This window comes from Eutrigla gurnardus, assembly GCF_963514095.1.
Source record: "Eutrigla gurnardus genome assembly, chromosome: 5".
NCBI classification, from domain to species: Eukaryota; Metazoa; Chordata; class Actinopteri; order Perciformes; family Triglidae; genus Eutrigla; species Eutrigla gurnardus.
The window spans coordinates 28438215-28463784 of NC_139919.1; the positions used below are offsets into that span (position 1 = coordinate 28438215).

The 25570-nt window shown below is 42.3% G+C and overlaps 4 protein-coding genes across 6 annotated transcripts in view; 1 reads left to right on the forward strand and 3 right to left on the reverse strand.

The window, feature by feature from the left end:
* ints6l (integrator complex subunit 6 like) overlaps window positions 1–3972 on the reverse strand; it is an 11715-nt gene extending 7743 nt beyond the window's left edge. For 2 of the 3 annotated variants that reach the window (XM_084010216.1, XM_084010217.1), the window contains exons 1-3: window positions 3641–3972; window positions 3423–3500; window positions 647–796 (exon numbers count right to left, since the gene is read on the reverse strand). In XM_084010216.1, coding sequence (XP_083866342.1) covers window positions 647–796; window positions 3423–3500; window positions 3641–3829 — 417 coding nt within the window. In that variant the 5' untranslated portion in view covers window positions 3830–3972. The remainder of the gene's footprint in view (window positions 1–646; window positions 797–3422; window positions 3501–3640) is intronic. The other variant, XR_014597204.1, reaches the window with a different exon arrangement.
* Window positions 3973–5375: 1403 nt separating this feature from the next.
* mospd1 (motile sperm domain containing 1) lies at window positions 5376–9456 on the forward strand. Its single transcript, XM_084009400.1, has 6 exons — window positions 5376–5535; window positions 7114–7416; window positions 7511–7586; window positions 8050–8282; window positions 8748–8909; window positions 9007–9456. The coding sequence occupies exons 2-6, from the start codon at window positions 7260–7262 to the stop codon at window positions 9036–9038; spliced, it is 660 nt and encodes a 219-aa protein (XP_083865526.1). The 5' UTR covers window positions 5376–5535; window positions 7114–7259; the 3' UTR covers window positions 9039–9456.
* Window positions 9439–16300, reverse strand: pabir2 (PABIR family member 2). Its single transcript, XM_084009399.1, has 10 exons — window positions 15260–16300; window positions 15083–15161; window positions 14948–15001; window positions 14168–14211; window positions 14009–14063; window positions 13574–13675; window positions 12872–12957; window positions 12317–12386; window positions 11832–11923; window positions 9439–11415 (listed from the first exon to the last, which is right to left on the reverse strand). The coding sequence occupies exons 1-10, from the start codon at window positions 15379–15381 to the stop codon at window positions 11277–11279; spliced, it is 843 nt and encodes a 280-aa protein (XP_083865525.1). The 5' UTR covers window positions 15382–16300; the 3' UTR covers window positions 9439–11276.
* A 616-nt stretch (window positions 16301–16916) lies between these two features.
* Window positions 16917–23615, reverse strand: hprt1 (hypoxanthine phosphoribosyltransferase 1). Its single transcript, XM_084009670.1, has 9 exons — window positions 23419–23615; window positions 21059–21165; window positions 20578–20761; window positions 19714–19779; window positions 19453–19470; window positions 19283–19365; window positions 19101–19147; window positions 18923–18999; window positions 16917–18166 (listed from the first exon to the last, which is right to left on the reverse strand). Exons 1-9 carry the CDS (start codon window positions 23443–23445, stop codon window positions 18119–18121), a joined length of 657 nt encoding a protein of 218 aa, XP_083865796.1. The 5' UTR covers window positions 23446–23615; the 3' UTR covers window positions 16917–18118.
* Window positions 23616–25570: the final 1955 nt, after the last annotated feature.

Genomic DNA, 25570 nt, shown 5'->3' on the forward strand with positions numbered 1-25570 from the left:
AATAACTGCAATTCAGGATGTTACCCCTTATTATCCCTTATATAATAATAATAATAATAATAATAATAATAATAATAATAACATATTGCTAAGAAACTAATATTTTTATTGAGTCACAGATTTTTTTGTGAAAAACAAATAATCAAACCATCTTAAATAACGTGATCATAAATCATTAAGTCTCCCTGCATCAATAAAAGAAATATATTTTTTCCTACTTCCTGTATGTTAACCCTCCTGTTTTCCTCAATGTTTAACGTCCTTGAAAAGAGGGTTAACATATTGATTTGTCTTGATATTCAGTGACTTTTCCTCTTTTAATGGGGCCATAAAACATAATTAACATGATGATGTTTTTAATGTCCTGAACGCATTTACAAAAAGAAAATAATCATTTTTATTTTTATTATCGTGGTCCAGATCACTATTTGAAGGACTAAGTGCTTATGTTAGAGATTAAAACATGATTTGCCTATTTTATATATTGTATTTGTGTATTCTGGATGTTTAAATGGGGGGAGGGGTGACCATCTCGATCCTGACTACACCTGTAAAAAAAAGAAAAGGAACACAAAGCCCCCTCTCTCCCTCCAGGACTAAAATAACTAACTGGTGATCAATAACAGGGCCGTCGTCCTCAGAATACCTGCCCGTAGTTGTCGATGCCCGAGACGAGGCGGTTGAGGTTGAGCAGGTCGAAGGCGGTGCGGAGGGCGTGGCCCAGCGTGGTCAGACCGGACGCCTGCAGGTTCTTCAGCTCGCACATGAAGGTGGCGTGGTTCTCCTTCCAGCCCGCCTGAAACACACAACCAGCAGAGACGTCACACACACACACACACACACACACACACACTGAGACCCGACGGGGAGTTCTGTTTGCTGACGAACATCTCGTGTCGAGCGTGACCGCCACCTTTATGAGAATGTGTTTGTATCTTAGCAACCGTGCTGATTGTCACGACACAGTAAACTAATAGCATGAGATCTGCTCATGTCGCCGCTCTGGGGAATGGAAGGTAGTGAATCCAGACCAACGTTTAAAAAGAGTCAAACACGAGGAGAATCCAGAAATACAACTTCTGTGACGTGGATGAACTCCCACAGGGGGGGGGGGGGGGGGGGGGCTTCATGCTTAATCTAAGGATGACCTGCAAGCTTACCACTGTCTTTATCAGGGCAGGGAGGAGGGGGGAGGACAGGGAGGAGGGGGGAGGAGGGGCAGAGTCCGGTCAGGCCGGTGAGTAGATTTTCTTTTAGATTATGGTGCATACATGTCATTCCAACACCAGGAATTTGGATTTGTAAGACGGCGTGAGATAAACATACAGTCAAACCAACAACGATGATGTCACCGAGCAGCAACTTCACACAGACGTAAACCCTCATGTAGGCCAGCAGAAATGTAAAGGCTGAGCTTGTACTTAATAATTCAGACTACAGAATATTTCTGTTTCCCTCTCGCCCAGGCTCCCCCCCCCCCCCCCCCCCTACATCAACAATTTATTGCCTCTATAAGTGTGCAATCAGAGTAATCTCATCCTTTCATCATAATCCTCGTCACAGAAAAGAACAAAGGACGAGGCGAAGGAGACAAAGAGAGACGGAGCAGAAGAAGAGGAAACGTGACGACGAGCAGCTAATTATTCCACTGTCATTTGGGACGGGAGGAGATACGATCTGGACTCGGGGAATGCTGCAAGGTTAAACAGCTGAGTGAAGTAGGAAGCATCACACAGTGGCACAACATTGTGTTCACACGAGGCCTTCAGGAGCAGAATAATGAGTATGTGATGATGTTTTATGGGCTCTGAGCTCTAAATGCTCCTTTTGGAGGTTAATAAAGAGCCACGCGGAGCCTGACTGATAGTGTTGCTTCTCGCTCTGCTTTAAATATTAACACGAAGCAAGACTGGACATTATTACCTTGAAAAAATATATTAAATCCTGTGTAAAAAGTACACTGAATGCATTGCAATAAAAAAGTATTATAATGTGTTGAGAAAAGGGAAGTAGCTATGTGGAAAATGGCTTTCCGGATGTGCAGTCCTAACCCCAAAACTATATAAATATATCATTTTAATTAATTTAACGTTAAATAAACTGTAATTTGTGGCTTCTGGTCTGCTGCTTTTAATTATAAAAAATTATAAAAAATCTACATTTATTAAAATGCTGCAGAATATTAAAACATCCTTACAAATATCTTTTGGCTCACATGCCTCTGCATCCACCTTCCAAACCTCACATCAGCTGCTACTACCAAAGACATTGTGTAATTTGAGCAAATAAGACACAGCTATTCAAATATGCCTTCAAGTGTGAGTCACGTGGGACTGAGTACCAGAGCTGCAACGCATGGGTTGAAAGTAGAAAAATGGAGGGATTCCTAATTCAGACCAGCTACGAGCAGATCGAGGACTTCAAGATGGGATTATGGGATTGTATTTTTATTGGCCGAGAGAGAGAGAGAGAGAGAGAGAGAGAGAGAGAGAGAGAGAGAGAGAGAGAGAGAGAGACATGTGTGGGCTAGGTCATAAGACAAGGCTATTGATCACATAAAACCCCCTGAAATGATTGCAGTGATTCACATGTTATGTTTTGACTTTTTACATTTTTTAGAAAAAAGTGTTTATGTAAATGCTGGGGGGGGGGGGGGGGGGGATCACGCTCATTGTATAATAATTATAATATATATAATATACATATAATTATGTCAAATTATATATAATAATTATAATATATAATAGTCATATATGTAATTATATATATATATTATATATATAATTATAAATATAAAAATTTATAATTATAATATATATATATATATATATATATATGTATATATAATTATTATATGAATAATGATACATTTTCTCAGAGTGCTTGCATTAAAAAAAAAAGAGAAAAAAAAAGAGAGAAATAATTATTAAAAAAAAAATCTATAATTATAATATATATAATTAAAAAAAAATTAAAATAAAAACTCATGAAGAGGGTTTATCAACTTTCAGCCCGGCTGGCCAATGGAAATGCGAGGATGATGGAAAGGGGGTGGAGTGTAAGATGATTGGCGGGGGTCTTTGACCAATCGGAACCTTGTACTTAAAAAAAAAAGAAAAAAAGAGCGACGTCACGGGCGATAATAAATCTCCCCGCCTCCATCTCAACGCCCGAGACTTCTCTCGACACAAAAGCAAAATGTCCGCCGGACGGTCGGAGGCGGTGCAGCTCCGGCGCTGCGGTTATTTTGGAGCAACAACACCGACAAAACTGACGTTTTTTTCGCCACCGGAGGGAGAAAACACCGGCTACAACAACCGGAAGGACAATATAAAGTCTCACTGACAGAAAAAAAATACGTCCGACTGGTCGTAAATGTAAAAAAAAAAAAAACAGTTCATCAGTTTGCTAGTTAACGTTACCTTCACTCCGTATGGTGGCTCATCGAACGTAACTAGCATGTACCTGTCGCCTCTACTAGCCGGGTCTCGGGCACGCAGCTGTCAACAACAAAACAAGAAAAACCAACAAAAACAACATTATATTCATTTCGACCGATCTTTCCAGAAGGAACCGTAAGCTTCCAGCAACAAAAAAAAAAAAGGAGGAAAAAAAAAGTCGGGGTGAAATCATTCTTTACCTTCATAAAGACCTCAACCGCGCCTTTAGCAACGTCCAGATACGTCGTACCCAAATAAGTGCGCTGATTCATAGAGGCGGACGTGTCTAACAGGAAGAGTAAAATAGGCATTTTCTTTTTTTTCTTTTTTTTTTTAAATGTAAAAGCCGCGGTGGTTTGCTTTTCTAAAAGAATCGCCGTTATCCACATGTGACCTAAAGTAGCGCGCGGACCAACAGTTCCCCCACATGTGTGTATATATTTGTTATAATAAGCCCCCCCCCCCTCCAGAAGAGGGCCGGCTGCCTCTGCTCTCTCCCCCTATCTATCCGCCTTTCAAGAGCTCTGTCTCGGCTCGCGCTGTTCAACTTCTGCTCCTCAGCGGACGGAACGCCCCTCTCCCTCCGCCGCCACGCCATTGGCTGAGCACGATTCCGCTGGCCACGCCCACCCCTGCCATATATAAATATATAACGAGGCCGAGATGGCGCGTTCACTGGTGCTCAGTAAATCCGGGTACCGATTCAATTATTCGTAGCTTTTTTTTCTTCTATTTTCTTATTCTACTAAATTATACATTTGTTTTATTTGTACGATATTAAACGTAAGTGTAACCATTTGATCCCAGAGGTATACAGCCAGGTCACGTCAACAGGACGTTGCAGACAGGACAGTAAACTACATAATAATTAGAAGAGAAAAAAAAGCGTGACACACGCGCATTTACGGCGATGCACGCGCACATATACACCCACACCATGTCAATGTAATGCCTGGCTGGTTCAACGGACGTTGTAGCAGTTCAGATCATGTTTATAGACCACGTGACATTTCTTGACATTTCATGCCAATTCCAATTTCGCAATCGCCCCGTCACCTCCTCCCCCCACTGTCGTGCTGCGTTCAAGGCACCTCAAAAGCTACGTGCTTCCCACACTTAACCCAACATAAGAAGAGCACATGCAATTGCAAGGCCTTGCTAAGAAAACATAGTATTCACGCAGACATTACTGAAGTCTATGAAGCACCATTCTAATGTATGCATTCTGTGTAAATCAAGGGGAAATACACATTAAGGTTAAAAACTGCGTAGAAATGCAAATTAGATGTGGTGTAGATTGCACTACACCACATAGCCTATAGCAAGTGCACCTGTTTTAATTGTTTCATCATTTCCTGCCACTGAAAAAAAGTACATAGTATCTCAAAATATTGACATAGTATCTCCCAATAATGACTAAGTATCTCACAATAAAAACTTAGTATATCACAATATTGACAAAGCATCTCAAAATAATGACTTATTATCTCAAAATAATGACTTAGTGTCTCAAAATATGACTTCAGTGTTTCAAAAAATAATGGCTTATTATCGCAAAAAATGACTAAGTATTCCAAAACAATGACTTGGTGTCTCAAAGTAATTACATATTACCTCAAAATACAAATGACATACAGAATAGTTCATTATTCTGAGAAGTTCTCTCTTTGTTTTTCCGGATATTTGCTTCCATGAGAGAATCTGAGCCTGAATGTGACGTATGTTTCTGTCTCTTCAAGGTTTAATAGCTTAATAAACACATAGTCAAAGCCTAAAGTAACCATATTTAATTATTATTTATATTATTTATATAATTGAATACCTGAAAGGTATCGCGTTATTAAAGCTGGAATAAGTGTTTTTTTTTTTTTTATACAAACATCTCGTCCTCGCTTTGGGAGTCTTTTACGTCCGCGTTGTTTGTTGTGACGTCTTGCTCGCACTTTGTCGCACTTCCCGGCATGCACCGCGACGTCTGCAGCATACGAAGAAGAAAAACACAAGAGGGAGAGAGAAACAACAACAGGGTGGAAACAGAAGCCCAGACCCCCCTCCCCCCGAAGGTGGACGAAGCTCGAGCGTTGACGACAAAAAGGTAAAGTTGTCTCGACGTCGACGGGTTTATTTTCATGCCAGCGCGTGCGGACAACGTCATGCTAACATCTGGGCTTTTTTTTTTTTTTACCTAAACGGCTAACGCTAGCTAGCACTGACGCTATCGTAGCATCGTCAGCATTACACCATAACTACGTGTTATTACCGTGTCAGCGGCTGGTCAGCACGCGCCAGGCTGTAGAGAGCAACCACAGACAAGGATGTGAGTATTTAAATAAAGGTATATTTACATTAAGAGCTCGTTACGTTGACACCCATGATTACAGCTTAAACCTAGCTAACAGCTGTTTTTGGCGTTAGCTTACGCGTCACACAAAGATGGTGAATACGTTTAATAACACGGAAGCTTTCTAGCTGCTTATTTTTTTTATGTTTAAATGTGTACACGGAGGACAAAAGGTGTTGCGACACCGCGAGTCTGGCTCCTCGCGCCCCACCGTAACCATGTAAACACATCAGGGCACGTGACCAGCCACATGTTACCCTCCGTGAATCAAACGCACTGCCTTCAACCCTCATGTTATAAATACTTTACCCCCATTAAAATCCCGCTTCACAGTGGAAAGAAATATACATAAAAGTAGAATCCGAGGTGTCAAAAGTACAGGCATACTACACTGAAGTAGAAGTACTTGTGTTCAAAAAGACTGAAAGTAGAAGTACTGATCCAACTTCAAGTAAAAGTAGGGAAAAGCACAGGCTCTGAAATGTACTCTAAGTAAAAAAAAAGTATCACAAATGACACTTTTTTTTTTATATCTCAAGTCATAATAAAAAACAAATTCCCCCTCAAATGCATTAAAACTACACTAATGAGTTTTTAAAATGAGTAGAAAGAACAGATTTGTTTTAAAAAGGAGGGGGTAAAAGTAAAAATTCTACTAAAGTACAGTATTTGTACTTTGTTACTTCCCGCCTCTGATCAGTTAATATGCTACTCAATAAGAAGACATTGTGGCCGCTATCCTAGCTTATATATCACTTTATAAATATATTATTATACGTATACTACTGCCCATCCCTTCATTTAAAAGAATCCGGGTGCTGGAGGGGTGGGGGGGACTTCTGTGGATTTCAATATCAGCTGTTTTTGAGTCTTTGATGTCCTGAAGTGCCTTCCGGGCGGAGAGGTAGTGAAAGGGCTGAGTTGCATCCTTCACAACGCTGCTGGCCAGGCAGCGTGATCTGGAGATGTCTTCCGGCCAACGCAGGGGAAGTCCAATTATTTTGGTCCACGACTCTCTGGAGAGCTCTTTGTCTGCTGCTGAAACACTTGGCATACCGTACTGTAATACCGTATGTCAGCACACGCAGCAGAGCCGTGGTAGAAGGGCAGCTTAGCATCATTATTATACTTTTAATTCAAAAGTCCAGTTTGAGTCGGGCTGCTAGTTGACTGAGCGTCACTGTTTTTGTCGCATACATAATATTAAGGCGTGAAGTAACGACGGACGACAGCTGCCGGAATAACAAACGCAATATTGCCTCATGAAACGCAGCGTCACAGGATGTAAATGCCAGAGCTTCCTTATTGCTCACCGCCCGTTTCTCTTCGCAGTGACCCGTCATGGCCCTGAGGCGATGAGAGCGGGGGAGCGCCTTTTCCACCCAAACACATCTTGATAGTTTTTTGAGGAGAGAGGAAGGGGTGGGGGGGCTCAGGCAGACCGTGGACGGGGAAGGGGAAGAGCTCAGCTGGAGCCAATGCAGCAGCAGCAGCATCGACAGCCTGAGCTGGTGGAAGGAAGCCTTCCCGTGTTCGTGTTCCCCACTGAGCTCGTCTTCTACGCGGATGAGCAGACGTCCCACAAGCAGGTGCTCACCCTCTACAACCCCTATGAGTTCGCCCTCAAGTTCAAAGGTCAGTTGCAGAGTTTGCTGTTACACCAGATTCTTTGATTGTTTAGTTTATCCATGTATTTAAAAACCTCTTTTTTTCCTCCTTATTTCTCCAGTGCTGTGCACAGCGCCAAACAAGTACACTGTGGTGGACGCCACCGGAGCGGTCAAGCCACAGTGTTGTGTCGACATGTGAGTGTTTGTGTGACTCATCTATTTGTGCACTGAAGGGTTTCTCAACTTGTTCCCCATCCACGTTTTTTAGTGTGTATCGCTCACTTTGCTAAATTTATTCTTTTTTTTTTTTTTTTGCACTTTGATGGAAAGCACTTTATAAATAAATGTACTATTATTAAAATATATTAAATGGTAAATGGACCTGCATTTATATAGGGGCTCTTTACACTACATCTAGTCACTTTTACATGTTCACACACACTGATGGCAGAGGAGCCGCCTGCACATCAGGAACATAATCTAACTCATTCATTTACATTCATACACCGATGGTGCAGCATCGGGGGGCAATTCGGGGTTCGGTAACTTGAGTCACAGCCGCCCCCTAAATATTAACTTGGTTGTTTGTACAGCAGACGTTCTCCCCCGGTCTGAGCCAGGAAAGAGTCCGTCTAACTGCCTCCGTGTCTCCACACAGAGTCATCAGACACCGAGATGTGCGTGCGTGCCACTACGGCGTGTACGACAAGTTCCGGCTGCAGGTGTCGGAGCAGAGTCAGCGGAAAGCTCTGGGTCGCAAGGAGGTGACGGCCACGCTCCGTCCCTCGGCCTCGCAGGAGCCGGCGAGCCCCCGGGTCCAAGACGAGGAACGCCGGGTCAAGGAGCAGTTTGCCGACAGCGAGTTCTTTGAACAGACTGCATTTCAGACAGGTAGGACGGAAAGGACTGTTGCGTGGTTTCACCACTAGATGGAGCCAAATGCTCACAAATTAGACTTTTTTTCCCCCTTCTTTTTACCATTCAGGGGACATTACGTCGTTTTTGTGGTCCTTGAACACACCTGCCCACCTACCCGTCTTATCTAGTATTTAAAAACAAACTATTGGAACTGCACACATAACATTACAGTAATAATAATCTTGCAGTAAGATTGGTAGGTGTGCCATGTTTACCTGCATCTTATCCAGATTATACAGTTACATACGAGTGAAACAGTCAGTGTATCTTGGAGTGTTGGCTGTGTATTGAAAGCCTGATAAGTGTATATCAGCGTCGGTTGTTTTATGTCTTCAGGAGCAGCCAGTGCTAAAGAAGTCAAAGTGTTGCAGACTAAGGCGTTAATATTGTTTTTTTTAGTGTTGCACCTAATCACAGTGTGTGTGTTTACACTCACAGAGAGCCGTCCTGTCGCCGGGGGCCCCAGTCTGCTGACGGTGCTGCTCGGGCTGGTGTGTATGGCCGCCCTGATGCTCCCGACCCTGGGGGAGCAAGAATCTACTGTGCCTCTCTACCTCCACTTAAGTGTTAACAAGAAACTTGTAGCTGCTTACGTTCTCGGTACGTTAAAGACCATCCTAACTTTGTCAGAAATGTAAAATGTGAGGCTCAAGATTAGCGTTCAATTCCCTGACGCTCTTATTTGGTCACATTTCAGGTCTTCTCACGATGGTCATCCTACGCACATGAAGAGCGGCGAGCTGAGAGGATGAGGTGGGAAACGTATCTAAAGGTGGAGGGCATCCTCACCCCGGAGGCACTGCTACACTTCAACGAGAGCCGACAGCGCGGGGGACGCGGTACTCATCAGCTCACTCCGTCCCAAAAAAATACTTTGTTTTTTTAGTATACTTGTTTTCAAATCCACGTGTTAAAACAAACTGAAGCGACTGGTTTGTAGGTCAAATGTATGTTAGTGTGAGAGGAGCCGAGGCCTGTGAAGGAACATGAGGCTAATCACAGTGTTTGACCTCATATCTCCCCCCGTGTCCATATTTCCATTATGTTAACACAACATGGTTGACTTGAGTGTGACGTAAATCTGAATGCAAAAAAAAACAAAATTATACACGTGTAAATAAAGCCATTAAAAGTTTTCACCTGTAAACGTTATATTGCATCGTTAGTGTAGACGGCGAGGACTAAATGCAGGTATTTGCATGTGTGGTTACGTCATCAGGAGGTTTTAAAAAAAAAAAGGAGTACTATTATCAACACGCAACACTTTGAATAAAGTCTGGAGACAGCTGTCTGGTTGTATGGATTACTTTGGACGTGTTAAAGAGGGATCTGGAGGTTGTAGAGCATGTAACAAAAAACAAAAGTAATGTGCGTTTTAGTTCTCAAATATTAAAAAACAGCTACACGCACATAAAGAAATAATTTATTTAGTCCTGATGTCCGCTACGATTTCAATCACAAAAAGACACAAGCAGAGCCAAGTTGTGAGGCAGCTTGGCAGATTATATCCTTTCCATTGCAGTCAGACGGTATGAGATTTGTTAAATTCATGTCCTGAACATTTACAAGATGACAGAAAAAAAAAAAAAATTTTGGCAGCAGGGAAACTGCTTTTTCCTTTTTCTTATTTGTATAAAAGCAAAAACATTCAGTTTAAAAAAAAAAAAAAAAACTCCAACCACACTTCATTAAATTAAAAGGGCACACTTCCTTTTCTTTATACACATCAATGGCGACGTGTAAGATGCAAGTTTAGGTGTTAAAGTCACAGCACAGACTCCACCTCCACAATGCATTCTGGGATGTCGTACGAGAAGTGTCACTTCTGCCCTGCTCTCACACAAACACACACATACAGAACACACAGGATTGATTATCCTGTGCAAAAAAAGAAAGCTATTTTTTGTAAATGTAACCACAGCAGTCTCTTTACTCACAATGTGACGGTGCCATTTTGTTTGTGCTGCGTATTCAGTCGATTCGCTGCGGACGACAAAGACGCTTCACTTTTACTGGGGAGAGAAACGCCACCGCCATCCAACGCTTATAATAAACTATTTTTCTCTTCTTCATAAATAAGAATATTTCCCCAGTAGAAAGAAAAAAACTGAATAATTTCTTTACTCTGCTTATCTACAAACGAGCTCCCGACCAACAGGATACAGAGAGGAACCTTTAGTGTTGAGAGCACACGGACCGTGGGGGAGCCTTCCTCTCTCTTCCATCCATGATTTACTGCAGGTGCAGTAAAACTGCTCATATAAAAAGGCAATTAAAGATGCAGCAAGTCATGTGGAAGCCAAACTGGAAAAAAGATCACCACAGTTAATAGCTCCTATCGTAAAAATATTAAGAAAATCTGCTGAAAACAATAACTTCTCTTACAGTTTTAACGGTAAGGAAATCTCCAAAGGTGTACCCCCAAAAGTAGTTTGTTCCTTTACAAAGAAAACTGCTGACGGCCCACAGTCGCCTCTCGGCCAATCAAACTTAAAAACTATGTACGACGTCTGACAAAAGTTAATATGTACATAATTACAAACGGAACAAAAAAAGCAGGAAAACAATAAGTTAAATATTTCTTACAAAAATCTGCAGACTGCGTACGTACAAAAAGGCCTGTGGACAGACGGCTTCCAGCACACAAAACAGAAAACAGGTACACATCCAAATAGTCACGCTCGTTTGAGTCCGGTGCTCCATGTGAGTCTGCACCGAGGGGAACCGGGGGGGCAGAAGAAGAAGCCCCTCCTGGACACAGAGTCACCATCCAGGTCGTCCACTAGCAGCTCATCCATGGCTTTCATTTTCCTCAATTCAAAAACGCATCGAGACCCTCCGAGACGTAGCCATGACGACAGCCGCTCAGACAAGACGAGAGATGGAGGGTCCGGGAAGGGAACTTGTTTTTTTGGGGGGATGGGGGGGCAGGCGTCCTTTACATAGCGTCTCGTGCCGCCCCCTCGCTTACTTTGGGGAAAAATCCTGGAGGGAGGCGAACGGCGAGTTGCTGGACGAGGAGGGCGACACGCCTTCCATTTTGCCCGGCGAGTCGGTGGAGGATTCGACGCTGCTGAGGCTGCCGTCCAGCAGATCTGGAGAGTGGCTGGAAGGAAACGGGCATCATTTCTCCATTACAGATCAAATTTAACCCTCATTTGATTCCATTTGTGACATTTTGTCCCTTTTAATATTACATTAGTTAATTTAATTTAATTATTAATGATCTTAATTTAAAATTATACATTGCAACAGTAACTTGTATGCTCGGGATGAGAAGATATAGGATTTTTTATTGTATTGTGATATAAAAAAAGTTTGATTATAGTGAATTTTCATCATCAGTGAAATGAAAAAGATGTCCAGTTCGGCAGTGAAAACCGTGATTAAAATAAATAAATACAGGATACAAAAATACTACAAAGAATTATTAAAAAACAACAACAACAATCGGGACAATTGATAATGATGTCTGCGGCTGCATCAGAGCCGAAGTGGTACTGAACCCGGTCTTGGTCTTACCAGGATCCGAGCTCCGACAGGTTGGAGACGTCGGAGGACAGCATGGTGGTCGTTCCCTGGAAGAGCCTCTTAGGCTGACTCTCCGTCTCCATCTCACCTGCAGAGGAAAGACACACAACATTCACAAGTTTGCCCTTTAAAAATAAATAAAAGCAGGCACAGTTGGACTAAATGGTGTGTTTAATTGCGATCAATATCCGGGATCCCATAAATAACGGATCAGTTCAGAGTCGATGCAGTCTCCTACAGTTAGGAATTACTCATTGAATGTGATCAAATCCGAAAGAGGATTCACTGAACTACTTACTTAATGAGGAAAAAGAACCTTTAGTAACCATTAGCTCAAAACTACAGTTTAATGTTTGAAGAAGGTCCCGAAACAGGAAGCCATCAAGCCAAGTGAGGGTCATCAATAAAACCAAAATAGAGACCGTGAATGTTTTACAACAGATCACTTCTGTGAGGATGTAAGACATGCCGGGTACCTCACCTTTCCGTTTCATCGGCCCGAGGATGCTGGCTCTGATGCAGTTGATCGGGCTTTGACTCCGTCGGCTGAGAGGAACAGAAAAAAACACTTAGTCAAACCAGTATAATCTTAAACACGGGAGATTCGTTAAGAAAAGTCGTGTTCAATATTTGTTACGGGTTGCAGGATGTGTTAGCATCATTTTATTTTAATCTTATATGGTGATTATTGGGATAATATTGTTAATCACAAATTATTTTGGCCTGGAATGGCCATCGTCCGGTGCCTAAAATCAGCGCCCATCAACATCGGGGGCTTCGTCACATCCCTACGGCGCTGTGAATGAGGACGTGTGGGAGTTTTATACTACCACTCAGTCTGACCTTAAAGGACTGGCGGCCCTGTTAACTCCACGTTTTCAGTGATCTAGCATGTTTGTACTTGTGCCCTCTCTACGGAGACAGAGGGGGCGACACCGGCACACGGCCAAAACATGCAGAGGGAAGGCAAAAACACAGCTGACTTGTAAAGCAACATACTTTCTAAAGGTTATGAAGAAAGAGCTGCTGACCTGAAGCGGCGTGTTGGGCTGGGGATCGGGCTGGGCGTTAGGCCGTTACTGCTCACCAGGATTTGTAGTGAAGGAGAGAAACACTGCTGCTCGCAAGAAATGGGAGAGAGACAAGAATCAGGCAATACTCTGATTCTTCAGCAAACAATCTCATCCAAGACACTCGTCTCTTTAAAATGCCATTATTAGAAATAAATCTACAGGTAGAGTATAATTTAAAAACCGTCTTCAACACGTTTCGGGGCTGGACGCCAAAACGAGCCGGAAACTTCCTGAAGATTATTTTCTAGCTGTAGAATTTGCCACTTCTAATAAAAGCATTTTGAAATCCCCCCCCCCCCCCCCCAACAACAAAGAGCACAGTCTTATTTCCCTCACATACGTTTCAAGAAGCTCTCCAGTTTTCATTCTTTGAATACTCTGATAATTGTTAATTTTCTGTATAAAAAAACAACACAGTTGACCTTTTGATAAACTGCAGCATGCTTAACTGGAAAGCAATGCACAGAAAAACAACAACAACAAGGGACAGAGTCTGTTTATCTGCTAATAAACCGCTTCCTGCCGGCGGCCACACAGACTTCCATTCGGTAATCTGATTTAGAGTGGTTAGGAAAATCAGGTTACTGCAGACCGAGTAAACTCCTCGCCGACGTCCTCCCGGCTGCTCAGAGTGCATCAACACAAACAGGCCGGGCGTACCTTCTTCCCGATGCCTCTGGTTGGAGACGGTGCCGGCGAAACGGGCACAAAGTCGACGCGCTTCGGAGACGAGGACGCCGACCTCTCCAAATCATTGTCACTCTAAAAATAAACCAAAACAAACATTATCAAACGCATCGGGGGCTCCGCCCTCTTACGTCACATGTCTACGGCGCTGTGAATGAGGACGTGTGGGAGTTTTATACTACCACTCAGTCTGACCTTAAAGGACTGGCGGCCCTGTTAACTCCACGTTTTCAGTAATCTAGCATGTTTGTACTTGTGCCCTCTCTACGGAGACAGAGGGGGCGACACCGGCACACGGCCAAAACATGCAGAGGGGAGGCAAAAACACAGCCGACTTTCAAGGATTCACAGCAGCAGAACACGTCAACAACACTGGAGGGCAAGCTGTAACGCAGAGTCACTCTTTACCAGACTGAGGCTTTCTTCCCAGGACTGGCTCATTTGCATGGCTGCTTGAATCTCCCTGCAAAAAAAGGAACATGTTGACGCCCGTCAGTATTTTAACCTGCAACAACGTTAAGATTCAAAACCAAATCTTTATCAGCAGTTAACGTATACACAGCTTACCGCTCGTGAGCAGTTTCTCTGTTCATCACGTCGATGCCCTCCTCCTGCAAGAGAGAGAGAGGTTAAAGGTTAGGAAGTACTGATTAACAACATCACCGGAGCTTTTCAGAATTACATATTCACTCCAACTACATTTATAGTTAGAGGGGAGAGAAATAAATCGGTTCCATGATGCATCGCGATGCTTTTTGAACGATTTTGCGTTGATGCAGTAAAAGTCTCTTATTGATTTAAAATATATATATATATATATATATTTACACATTTTATATAAGTAATGTAGCACATCTACTTTATCATACAAATATGAATTGGTTTTAAAGATTTGAAGGCTCATAATTAAATCCAAAATGGAGATGCATCGTGAATCGAATCATGAGGTGACCGACGATTCCCACCACTTTTTATAGTGTTATATCACAACAAATAGGTTAGTTCAGGACACTTTGCACACCGAGCAGGACGAGAACATGCTCATGATTTTTCAGATCTAATGAATCACAGAATCCCAACATCAAACTGCCTCAACAGATTCAACTTTCGGCAGAAATCTGGAGCAGATCAGGCTCTTGTGTTCATCTGAAGGTGGTGTTGGTAGTGATATTAACAGTAGTCATCTGTGTATATTGAAAAAAAAGGTACAACCTAAATCTAATACTACCAATCGATCAACTCTGCAAGATCGATTGGCCCTGTGGAACCCCAAAAGTGTTACCCTGGCATGGTTTTTACGACCCCGTCACTCCCTATGACTGGAGAGGGTCCAAAACAAACTCTTACTTGTTTTATCTGATGAAGTCTGGTGCTGGGGACCCGGATGGGCGACGAAGGGACCTGTGAAGAAGGGAGGCACATCAGAATGTAGAAGATTCAGACGTAACGGGTGTTTTAATTTAAATTGTTTAAGGATGGTACCATGTTGGGCCTGTTGACCACCGTCGTGCTGTTTCTCCGGCTTCGCAGCACCTCTCTCTGGAACACCTGGGCGTTATCACTGGAAGACAAAGTCACAGATCAACCATGTTGTCATCGTGTCTGTGCTGCGGATACTTCAGTATGAGGAGAGAGGAACAGTCAAATCAGTGCAGAAACCTTAAGCCGTTTATCATGGGCGCACTGTTGGATCGTCTCAGGTGTCCGTCGGTCTGAACTAATGAAGACGGGATCTCCAGATCTAGCTCCATTTTTTCTTGCAGCACCCCAGAATCGTTCATTATTGCTAACTAAGGCCGCCCGACAACACTTCATTAATTAAAAAAAAAAAAAAAACTTTCGCTAATAAAGTTTTACATGTTTTGAACGCACGTCGCCAAATCAGCTAAGTGAGCTGACCCGTTACACAAACTAGCTTAACGTTAGAAGTGTCCGCGAGGCCCCTCTGACGTTTATTCAACGTTATAACGCAAATTAAACCCCCAACATCGTTACAATCCGTTTACCACCAACTGGCCTGCGCTAACGTTGCCTGTAACGTTACGACCAGTCACACACAAAAAGTCCCCCGTCCCCGGGGTTGGATGGGTTAGCATGCCGCGGCTACATACCGCACAATGCACCGGCAAAAACCCCGCTAGCTTTCGGTCCCGCTAGTCTCTAGGGCAGAAGCGGGGCGACGACGTCGAGGCTGCTGTGCTAAACTAGCGCGCTAAATTAGCCAAACTGACGAGCCGCTAACTTTTCAGAGTGCAAAAAAACAAAACAAAATAATAATACAGATATTCGTGTCAAATACCGTGGAGAGCCTGGACGACACCGCGTTAAGTCATTCTCACTACGCGGAGTCTATCTGCCGGCTAATGTTAACCAGTGTTGTGCTTTCCCTCTAGCTAGCTTCCTAAGCTAACTAGCATGCTAAGCCAACTAGCTGAGTTAGCTTTAGCGCCGATAGCCACAATGCTATGTCCACACAGAGAGAGGCACCAACTAAACGTTCCAGTCCGTCATCCCCGGTCGCGTCTCCGGCTCACAAGTGACTGCACGGCGTCTATTGCAGATATTACTCGCTCTACAATTGCCCATCGGTACTGGGGGGTTGGCGGTGGTGGACGGGGGGGGCGCCAAGACTAAAAACCAGGTCCCAGATGTGATCACACAGCAGTTAGCTTAGCCGGCTAGCATCAAACTTCACGCCCCCTTTTTTTTAACGTCTGCAGCAGCGCCCCCCCGTCCAATGAAACGGCTTCATTTGCCGGCATGCGCCGATCTGAATGCTTTGCTTTCGAGGAGGATTAATTATTAACATTCACTCCACCTGCAACGTCAACCGGAGAAACGTTTCAACCCCAACATTAGCGACAAGTTTAGCTCAATCCACTTGTTTGGGTCTTTTTTTTTTTTTACCTCGTCTCGCGACATCTCTGCTCGCGGGAGGCCGATAAACGAGGATGAGTTTCCAACAGCCAGTGACGTCATCGTCCATGTGTTCATACTTTGTGCTCATCGTCACTTCTCATAAATATACTCACCCAAAGTATATTGAAGAGTTCTGACTGTGGTTGGAATCTATAAATAAAGTTTTCTATTGAAGAAGGAAAAAAATTAATAAATAAATAAAAAATAAAAAAGTATATTGAAGATATCACTATTTGAACAGCCTTCAATATATTTATTTTCAGTAAATTTTAGTCATCTTGGAACGTTTGTAAGTATTTTTGTTCTGACAAATACTCAAATTTGTAAATTTTTCTATTGATTGGCCACCATTTCTGTATTATATTGTATGAAAAAAAACATTTTGTGGAATCACAGGAGGGGTGCAAACATTTAATGGCTGGTATTGCAAAATTTAGCATGAATGAGAGCATTTTATATAGCATAAATGTAAAAAAAAAAAAAAAAACCTTGTGACATCTAATTCAATTACAGGAAATTACATTTTAAGTGCTGAGAACATGATTGAATAACATTTAACTTCAGTTTAAATATCAACTGAACATTTTAACACATCTGTAAACTTTACATAATTCCTTCCAGCAAAAGAAAGATCTACGTCTGGACAAAGGCATCCAATTTAAAAAAAAGAGAGATTTCAGTTGCACTCATAAATAAGAGGATATTTCATCTTCAGCATTGTTCAACTATGTATTTAATTAATAGACAGCAGCCAAAATTTGTGTTACTTTTCGACACAATCGTCTTAAGGAAATCTTATCACACACCACAGTAGAAATGTTTTAAGTGCCAAAATATATACTCAAAAGGTTCGGGGTCACCTGCTGCAAAGTTTGATTCATTACGGTCAGAGAGGACTCTGTGTTTTTTAACAGTCTTTCATGCTTTTATGTTGTTGGAAGTCCTTTTTTTTTTACAAATAAGTTCATGTTTGTACCCGGAGAACAAAACACGGTTCAGCCCGACGGAAAGGGCAGAAATAAATCAATAATGAATATTGGACTGGAAACAAAAAATGAAAATGTCTCCAACAGTATTCTCAAATGGGCATTGAATAAACAAGTCAATCATTTCATTCTTCATCTTTTTGGAGCCAAAACTATTTAAATTCCCATTAAAAAGAAGAAAAACATCAGCTGACCCCAAACTTTTGAGTCTCAGTGAAACATGCAAGGATATTTAGCATCGTACTTAAAGAGTACCCATAAAAACAGCTATGATAGTTCAAAGTATAATCACAATTAAAAAAATATTTCATATCATTAGCAAGTTGTCTAATGTGGTAAATCTTGAGGTGGCACAACAATTGTGATATCGCAATTAAAGCTAGTGTGTGTGTGTGTGTGTGTGTGTGTGTGTGTGTGTCTGTGTGTGTGTGTGTTGGCTAAAACAGGCAATGCAACGCTCAGGATCTTCACTCCAGCAGCGTCCCTTCAGGGACTTTGAGCAGGCAGAGGATTATTCTGACACAAACACGACGTGATAAAATATGAACTGGACAGCAAAACGAGAAGAAATAACCACTCATTTAAAAAAAAAAAAAATGTAACAAAGTCATCTTCACGCCTTGTACTTCTCCTTCCCCGTTTCACTAATGACGCAGATGTGCTGAAACAGAGAGGATGGATGAGCATGTTATTGGTTCGGTATCACATTAAAAAAAAGGTATCTTCAGTATTATTCAACCTGTTTTTCTCCCGTTAAACTCTGTAAAAGTTTGAATTTAAGATTCGTTTGTTTTGGAGATGCAAAAGACAAAATGGTTCCTTTCTTGTTCTAAACTAACCTCTTTTTGGGAGGAAGTATGTCCCATTCTTTCATCTCTCTTTGAAATTAATTTAACACCTTCTCCTCACTCCACTTGCTTTTATCGCTGAGAAATAAATAAATGAATGAATGCATTGCTATTGGCTGAAAGGCCTCCCGCCCTCCAACACTCAGCAGGAAACCGATGTCAAGCTGCATCCCACAGGATTCCTCTCGTGTCAAAATGAAAAGGAAACCTGGACATTTATGATATGTAACATAACGTTAATATGAAACAATCTGGACTCCATTGATAATCTTTAAATATTGTTTTTTGTTTTTCCTCCTCTCACTCGGACTCATCCCTACTATGCATTACTTGTAGAGTGTAGTAATGGTCGCCTGTAGCTGTACACCTCGCAGATTGTTCCGTCTATTCTATATGTTGTCTATGTACTGTATTGTGTCCTTATTCTCATTAAAAAAACAGAATAATAAACCTATAGAAAAATAGACCCCAGGTTGAAAAATACCAAAGTTACCCTTTAACACATCAAATCTGTTTGTACAAACTAATAAGCAACAAACACAAGCTACTAAAGATGTCTTTATACTTACATTTAGGTCTCTAAAGTACTCGTTGTAGTCTAGTGCGTATCCCACCACAAACTTGTCAGGCACCTCGAATCCTACGACTGAAACAAACGGGAGAATAAATCAGTTACTCGTCTCTGAGGCGACGGGATGAAGAGCCTCGTTCAGAGACACACTCGGTGTTTCATCGTGCTGAACTCACAGTCGGGTCGGTAGCCGACGCTTCTCGGAGTTCTCTTCACCAACAAGCTGAGGACACAAACAGGTGATCGTCAATCGTAACACGAAAACCTGAGGATGAAGAGCCTGTCTGTGAAAACCACCACTCTCTGTTCTCATGAGACAGCCAGAGAAACAGATCAGTTAGTCTGTTACTCATGTTACCTTGCTACTTTGACCATTTTAGGATTGTACTGTTTGAGGAGCTGCAATAAGGTCTTCATCGTCTTCCCCGTGTCGATAATATCCTAGAAACACAGCAGGAGAGAAGCTTGTGTTAGCGGTGTGTGTCGGAGTAGGAAGCAGTCTGCTGAGAAGAAAACCTCGGTACGTACCTCCACGATCAGGACGTTCTGTGTAAAAGGAACAGAAAGATCACGTTAGTGGACAAATTAACCCAAAAGAAACGTGATACAAGTCTATATGAAAGTGGAACATAATCATTTTAAATCACATCATTATTTATTTAAACCTAAACAACAAACTTGTTTCCAAATGATCAGTTAATGTTTGGGGGTTCCTTTAAATTGACACGACAGACATTTTCTAGTTATGATTGTGACCATTGATGACGGTGTAAATAAAGATTTGCTGACCTTGCCCGTCAACGTGGAGAGGTCATCTCCCCCGATCACCTTGATCTCACCCGTCGACTGGTCGTTCTGTGAAGGAGAGGACAGACTTCACGCTAGACGTTGTTCACAAGTGTCTCAGGGAACAAACTAATTGTGGCGGTTGATTTAAAAAAAACATATTGTTTGCTTGAAAATGTAAAAAAAAATAAAAAAAAGTTTCACATCAAAACATGATTTAACATTCACTCGTTTATGCATATTTTCAATTTGTTAATTAAAAAGCAGCAGATGTGGAGAAGTTGGTTTGTCACTGAAAATAAAGGCAACAGCTCGTGAGATGAAAAAGGCAAAACATCAGAGCTGCTTCGAACAAAAAGGAGACTCTTCCTCCTCAAATCACCCACCCTTCCTACATTTCTTCCCTCCGGTTTAAGAGCTGAACCGTCTCGTAAAACATTAAAATAACTGTTTTTTGATCATTTAAAATCAATGTTGACATTCATCATTGCCATGTTGAAGTCTTTCCTGAGCCAGCCGGATCATAAACTCTCATTTTACAGCTAAACAAATCACTAAAAACTGTTTTTTAAAACATCTGAGGTGAGATATCGGCAACGTAGTAACAGAATCTTGATCGCCTAATTTGACAGTTTTATCTCACAAGCTGATTGACAGCAGCGTTGGAGAATCCTCCGCTCTGATTGGTTGGTTTCTGTCAGGGCCCAGGGGAATCTTACAAACGCAATTAAGAGACGAAAAGGAGGCAGAAGAACCTGATTCTCTCTCATGCACTACCGTCATGATGTAGTGAAATGAGCAAATATTATAAGTCATTTTTTATGAAAGCTTTAAGTAAAACAAACGTATATGAATATTTATATGTACACAGTAGCTCTTGAGGCGGATGAAGTCCACTGTCATTGGGATGGAGCGGTCGCTGTTCCTGTTCAGGGCCTTGATGTAGTCCAGCAGGTCTGCAAAGAACTTGTAACCCCCTTTGAGCACACAGAGGGCCACGATGTGGTGCCCCCCCATTTCCTTCATGATCTCTCTGGCCAGTCTCTCTGTCCTGGGTCACGTGGGAGGGAGGGAGGGAGGGAGGGAGGGAGGGGGGGAGAGAAAGGATAGTCAGCTCAGTTTTCTGCTACAGTCAGCAGAATATCCCATTTCCTTTTTTGTTTGTGTCAGCAGGCAAAGTTTTCATCTCTAAAGCGCTCCCAAGTATAATAATGAAACACTTGCTGAAGTCCAACTTCTTGACAATGAATAGGATTCGTTTGATTGGTTTGAAACAGCGTCTGTGCTAGTTGACCCTCAACAATGCAACGAGTTTTGCACCATCGCTGCTAAGAAGCTGTAACCCCACCTGTCCAAGATGAGACCGTGTGGGATGTAGACCCTCTCCAGGTCAGAGGCGTAGTGCTTCGGTATGCAGAAGAGGTCCAGGTCGTACCCCTGCTCCTCATCGCTGATCTGAAATAAAACAACAGGGTTAAAAGAATAAAATCTATGGGGTATTACGTAACCTGGAAGGAGGGGGCATTCACCTGATACGGGGTAGTGTGAGGGGAAAGGGGACGGGGGTCACTGGAGGTCTACTTTCCCCGAACTCACTGCCTCCATATATGTTTAACCGGCACATATCTCCGAGAACAACGCTTGCTTCTGTACATTTTTAGTGAGCAACACACAATTGTCCGACGGTTGTGAATAAAGACAGTGCATAGATTCTCAAACTGCATGCCACATTAACCCCCGACAACCCGCATCATGTGACGGCTGGGAACCTGGTGCTCGAGGTGCTGTGGGAAGGAGGCGGGTGACCAAAAGCACACTCGCAGTATTTATACCGGTTGAAAAATGGTTTGCTTCTCCGAACTGCAACCCGGTCCGTTCTGAGAATACACGTGGTGGAACTGGAACAAAGCATTTCCCCCTTATGGGAAAATAGAAAAACATGGCCATCTGCTCAGGCCACATCCTTTCAACTCCAAACAATAATGACGGATGCCGAGCAGATGTCCTACTGGAGAGTTATCGCCACTGTTGGACTGTAACACTGTTATCTAGAGAACAGTAAAGGGTAAAACTTAAAAACAACCACATCTTATCCGAGGTCAGTGGGAGGTTCCATTGAACTCTATGCGAACAAACAAAGTCCATGTTTGGACATGATGTGTGAGATGTATTGCTAAATAACACACAGATCTCACGAGGCGGTCGGGGGCTTTTTGCTGCGACTCAAACTGAAATTACATGAAAAACCCCATCGTACCCAACAGAACAGCTCTTCTCCAGATGAACACTATAGATTTCATTCGTTTGCTCAGAATGAACCACCGTGTTGTTTGTTACACACTTACTGACGCTAGAGAGCATTATATATCATAATTATTACACCTTGCTAGAACCCGGTTGGACCCCATTTCACCTTCACAACTGCCTTTATTCTTTGCTGTAAAGATTCAATGAGGTGCTGGAAACCCTCCTTAGAGATTTTGGTGGATATTGACATTATAGCAAGTCGTTATAATTCACAATGTGACATTACTGTTGCCTTTCCAACCAGTCTGGCCAGTCTCCTCTCAACTCTGGCAGAAACAAGGCATTTTTTCACAGAGAACTGCTGCTCACTGGATATTCTCTCTTTAAAATCCCAATAGATCAGCAGTGGCAAAGGTCAAATCTTCACTTAAGTCACCTATCTTCCCCATTCTTGCATTTTCTCTGCTGGCCACCAGGGGGCAACTCCTCTCTGGTTGTATAGAAGTCTCTGAGAAAATGGTCCTACTTCTCTCTTGATGTATTATCTCAGTAAACATTGTAAACATGAGTTTATGGTCTCAATCTCTAGTTTCAAGTCTTCTTCAATCCAGCATGATGTTCATTTAGTACATTATGGTCCATTTAGAGTCCACCAGACCAGAAAGCAGGGGATGCTTTAGGGGGCGGGGCTTACCTGCTGATTGACGGGTCCATTTAGAGTCCAGCAGACCAGAAAGCAGTTGTGATTGACAGGTGTAAAGTAAAGTTGACCTTGAATTATAAAACTAATGTTCCAGATGTTGCACTTGTTCGTCAGTTCCAACACGTCCAAATATGGTCACTTCCTTCACTGGTTGCGATTCAGAGCTTCAAAGCCTGGTCCAACATGAGTCGACTTCTTAAATACAGTCTTTGGTTGGTACTAGCTTATTGAGTACACATTATATATTTATATAGAAGAAACGATTGATTTGAGGGGAACAAAACACGATTTATATTTGTAAATGATTAAATTGATGAACAATATGTGTGCTATCTAAACGGGTTTAAAAATAAATACATAATAAAAACGTGCATTTTAATGTCCTCGACTTTAAGGCGGTCGGGCGGTACCGGGGAGCTGACGGTACCGGGGAGCTGACGGCGGCCGCTCACTTCAAAGCAGCACCTGCCCGTTAGGAAGACGGTGCGTGAGCTCGCGCGGCTCTGTCGACCGTCACGGCGCGTGCCTCCCATGCCTCCATAGCCGCCGCGAGCCACGCCGACGCTGACGTGGGGAGGAGACCTGTTAACGCGGGTCACCCTGAGGACGTGTGGGCACGCGGATAACGTTAGCTCATTAACAACCGACCGAGCGACCGGCAGCTCGTAGCCGCCGCGGACGGCGTGTTATTCCTCCGGTGGAGACCCGACCAGGAGGAGGACCACCTCCTCATTTCAGGCGTTGAGGGGGAAACTTACCACAACACATTCGCTGGACGTCGCCATGTCCGCGTCTCTCCCAGCCGGTCAGTTTGATGTCGTACACCGTTGTTTTCTAGAAGATACCTAGAAAAAAACAGCTGCTTTCACGGACTCTTCACCCTTGTGACACACACACACATGGAAGTGGCTAGCTCCGTTGCTAGAGGTCTCTGGCCAATGGCTGCCTCCTTTTCTTTTTTTTCCTTTCCTTCCGGGCTCCACTGTATGTGTGTGATGACGCAAGAGCGCGACGGGCGAATCAGATGTGCGGGAGCGGTGTACGTGCTGATGTTAGCCCCGCCCCCTGGGAGGAAAAAGGCGCTCGAGATGCGAAGCGTGTAACTTGTAACTGACAGATAAAATACCAAGGAATACTTGGTACTAATACATCCACAGGTGGGTAGTAACGAAGTACAAATACGTCGTTTTTTCAGGTATCTGTACTTTTTTTTTTCATTTTCAGTATTTTAATTTAAAAAAAATGTTTTTAACTATTTTTTATATCTTTATATCTTTTTTTCATTTTCATAATTTTATTAATACAAAATATGTATATATATTTTTAATTAAAGTTTTTATATATTTTTTTTCCCAGGTATCTTTTACTTGAGTCTTTTTTTAATGTTCAGTATTTTATTATTACAAAAATATATCTTTTTTTAATTTAAAGTTTTTTATATTTGTTATTTTCAGGTATCTTTTACTTGAGTATATTTTTTAACTTTTACTCTACATTTAAAAAAAACATTTAAAATATAATTTTACTTTCAAAACAGGCTAGTTACTTTTAGTTTTGATGCATTTGAGGGGAATTATAGATTTTTGTTTTCGTACTAATATGACAGAAGATTCCGTTAGCTTTGTAAATAAAAACAAAATAGTAATACTTTCTTACTTTATACTTACATTTTTGTCCCGAAGTGATCTAATGTGATCAACGGGTCCTGTTGACGCTTGAATCGATCTTAAGAAATGAGTCGTATCGGTAGCGTCAATATTTGGGGAAGCATTATCACCATGCTCTCCCGTCTTTGTACAGGTGACATGAATGCACCGTGAAGCAGCAGCCACAAGGGAATCCGACTCTTCCAGACACGACCTTGGACTGCTGAATAAAACTGTTTTCACCATTTTGTTATTAACGCAGTGATGTTTTCTTTCTGAGGAATGAGGAGTTTCAGCAACTCGGTGAACAATCTAGTTGTTGTTTTTTTAAAGTTTGAAAACATGCTGTGCATTTATGTGGCAGATTCTGGTTAAGATGCAGTAGCCTTTTAAATAGCCAAGAAAATAAATTATTCAGAACGCCCACTTCATCATCAGAACTCTATTCCTAGCGTTATATTGAATGCTTTAAAACACCACTTTGACCTTTAATGTTGGAACCAATTCAGATCAAGTGATTCATAAGCTAAAATATATATATAGTTTTCTTTTGGGTGTCTTGTTAGAATTAAAATAAGTGTGATTGAAGAAGGAGAATGGATTTAATCTCACCAGCAATAACTCATCAAACCTAAAGAAGAGCAACTTCTGTCGTCTCACTCAAAAACATTGTTTGCATGAGTGAAAGACAAGAAATAATCTCATCGTTAAGATCAGAGGAACCAAGAGACGGCCTTTAAAAAACAGGACATTCAGGAATGGAAGCTGTTGACAGAGAGCCGTGTGAAATGTGCAGATCGGAGAAGGTCACCGTGTGAAAAAGAGGCCCTGAAGAAAGTCTTTTCCCTCTTACTGATCCGGAGCCTTACATAACTGTCGAGGTATTTGAAGGAAGAACGCTGGGAAACATTACATGTAATACCTTCAAACATGTACCTGTTCAGGTTTCACTACATGTTGCAGCTGCCTTGCATGCTCATGGTTTGACTTCTACATCCACGTCAAATCTCGACTATAATCACGATTATACTTCTTCCAGGCTTACATGACATTAATGCACATCTGAATAAATCTGATGCCCAAATTCATCAAGCACAGATCTTCAACAGCAGGAGGAGTTACACTCGACCTTCGCTGTGAACGGAGAGTTCGGCTGCAGCGAGTGTGACATTCCTCACCCTTCAAAGCCTTTCCCCCTCTTCAACCTCCCGCCACCAGACAGGAGCGCTGCTAATCTGCATTTTCTACCAAAAACGAAAGACTC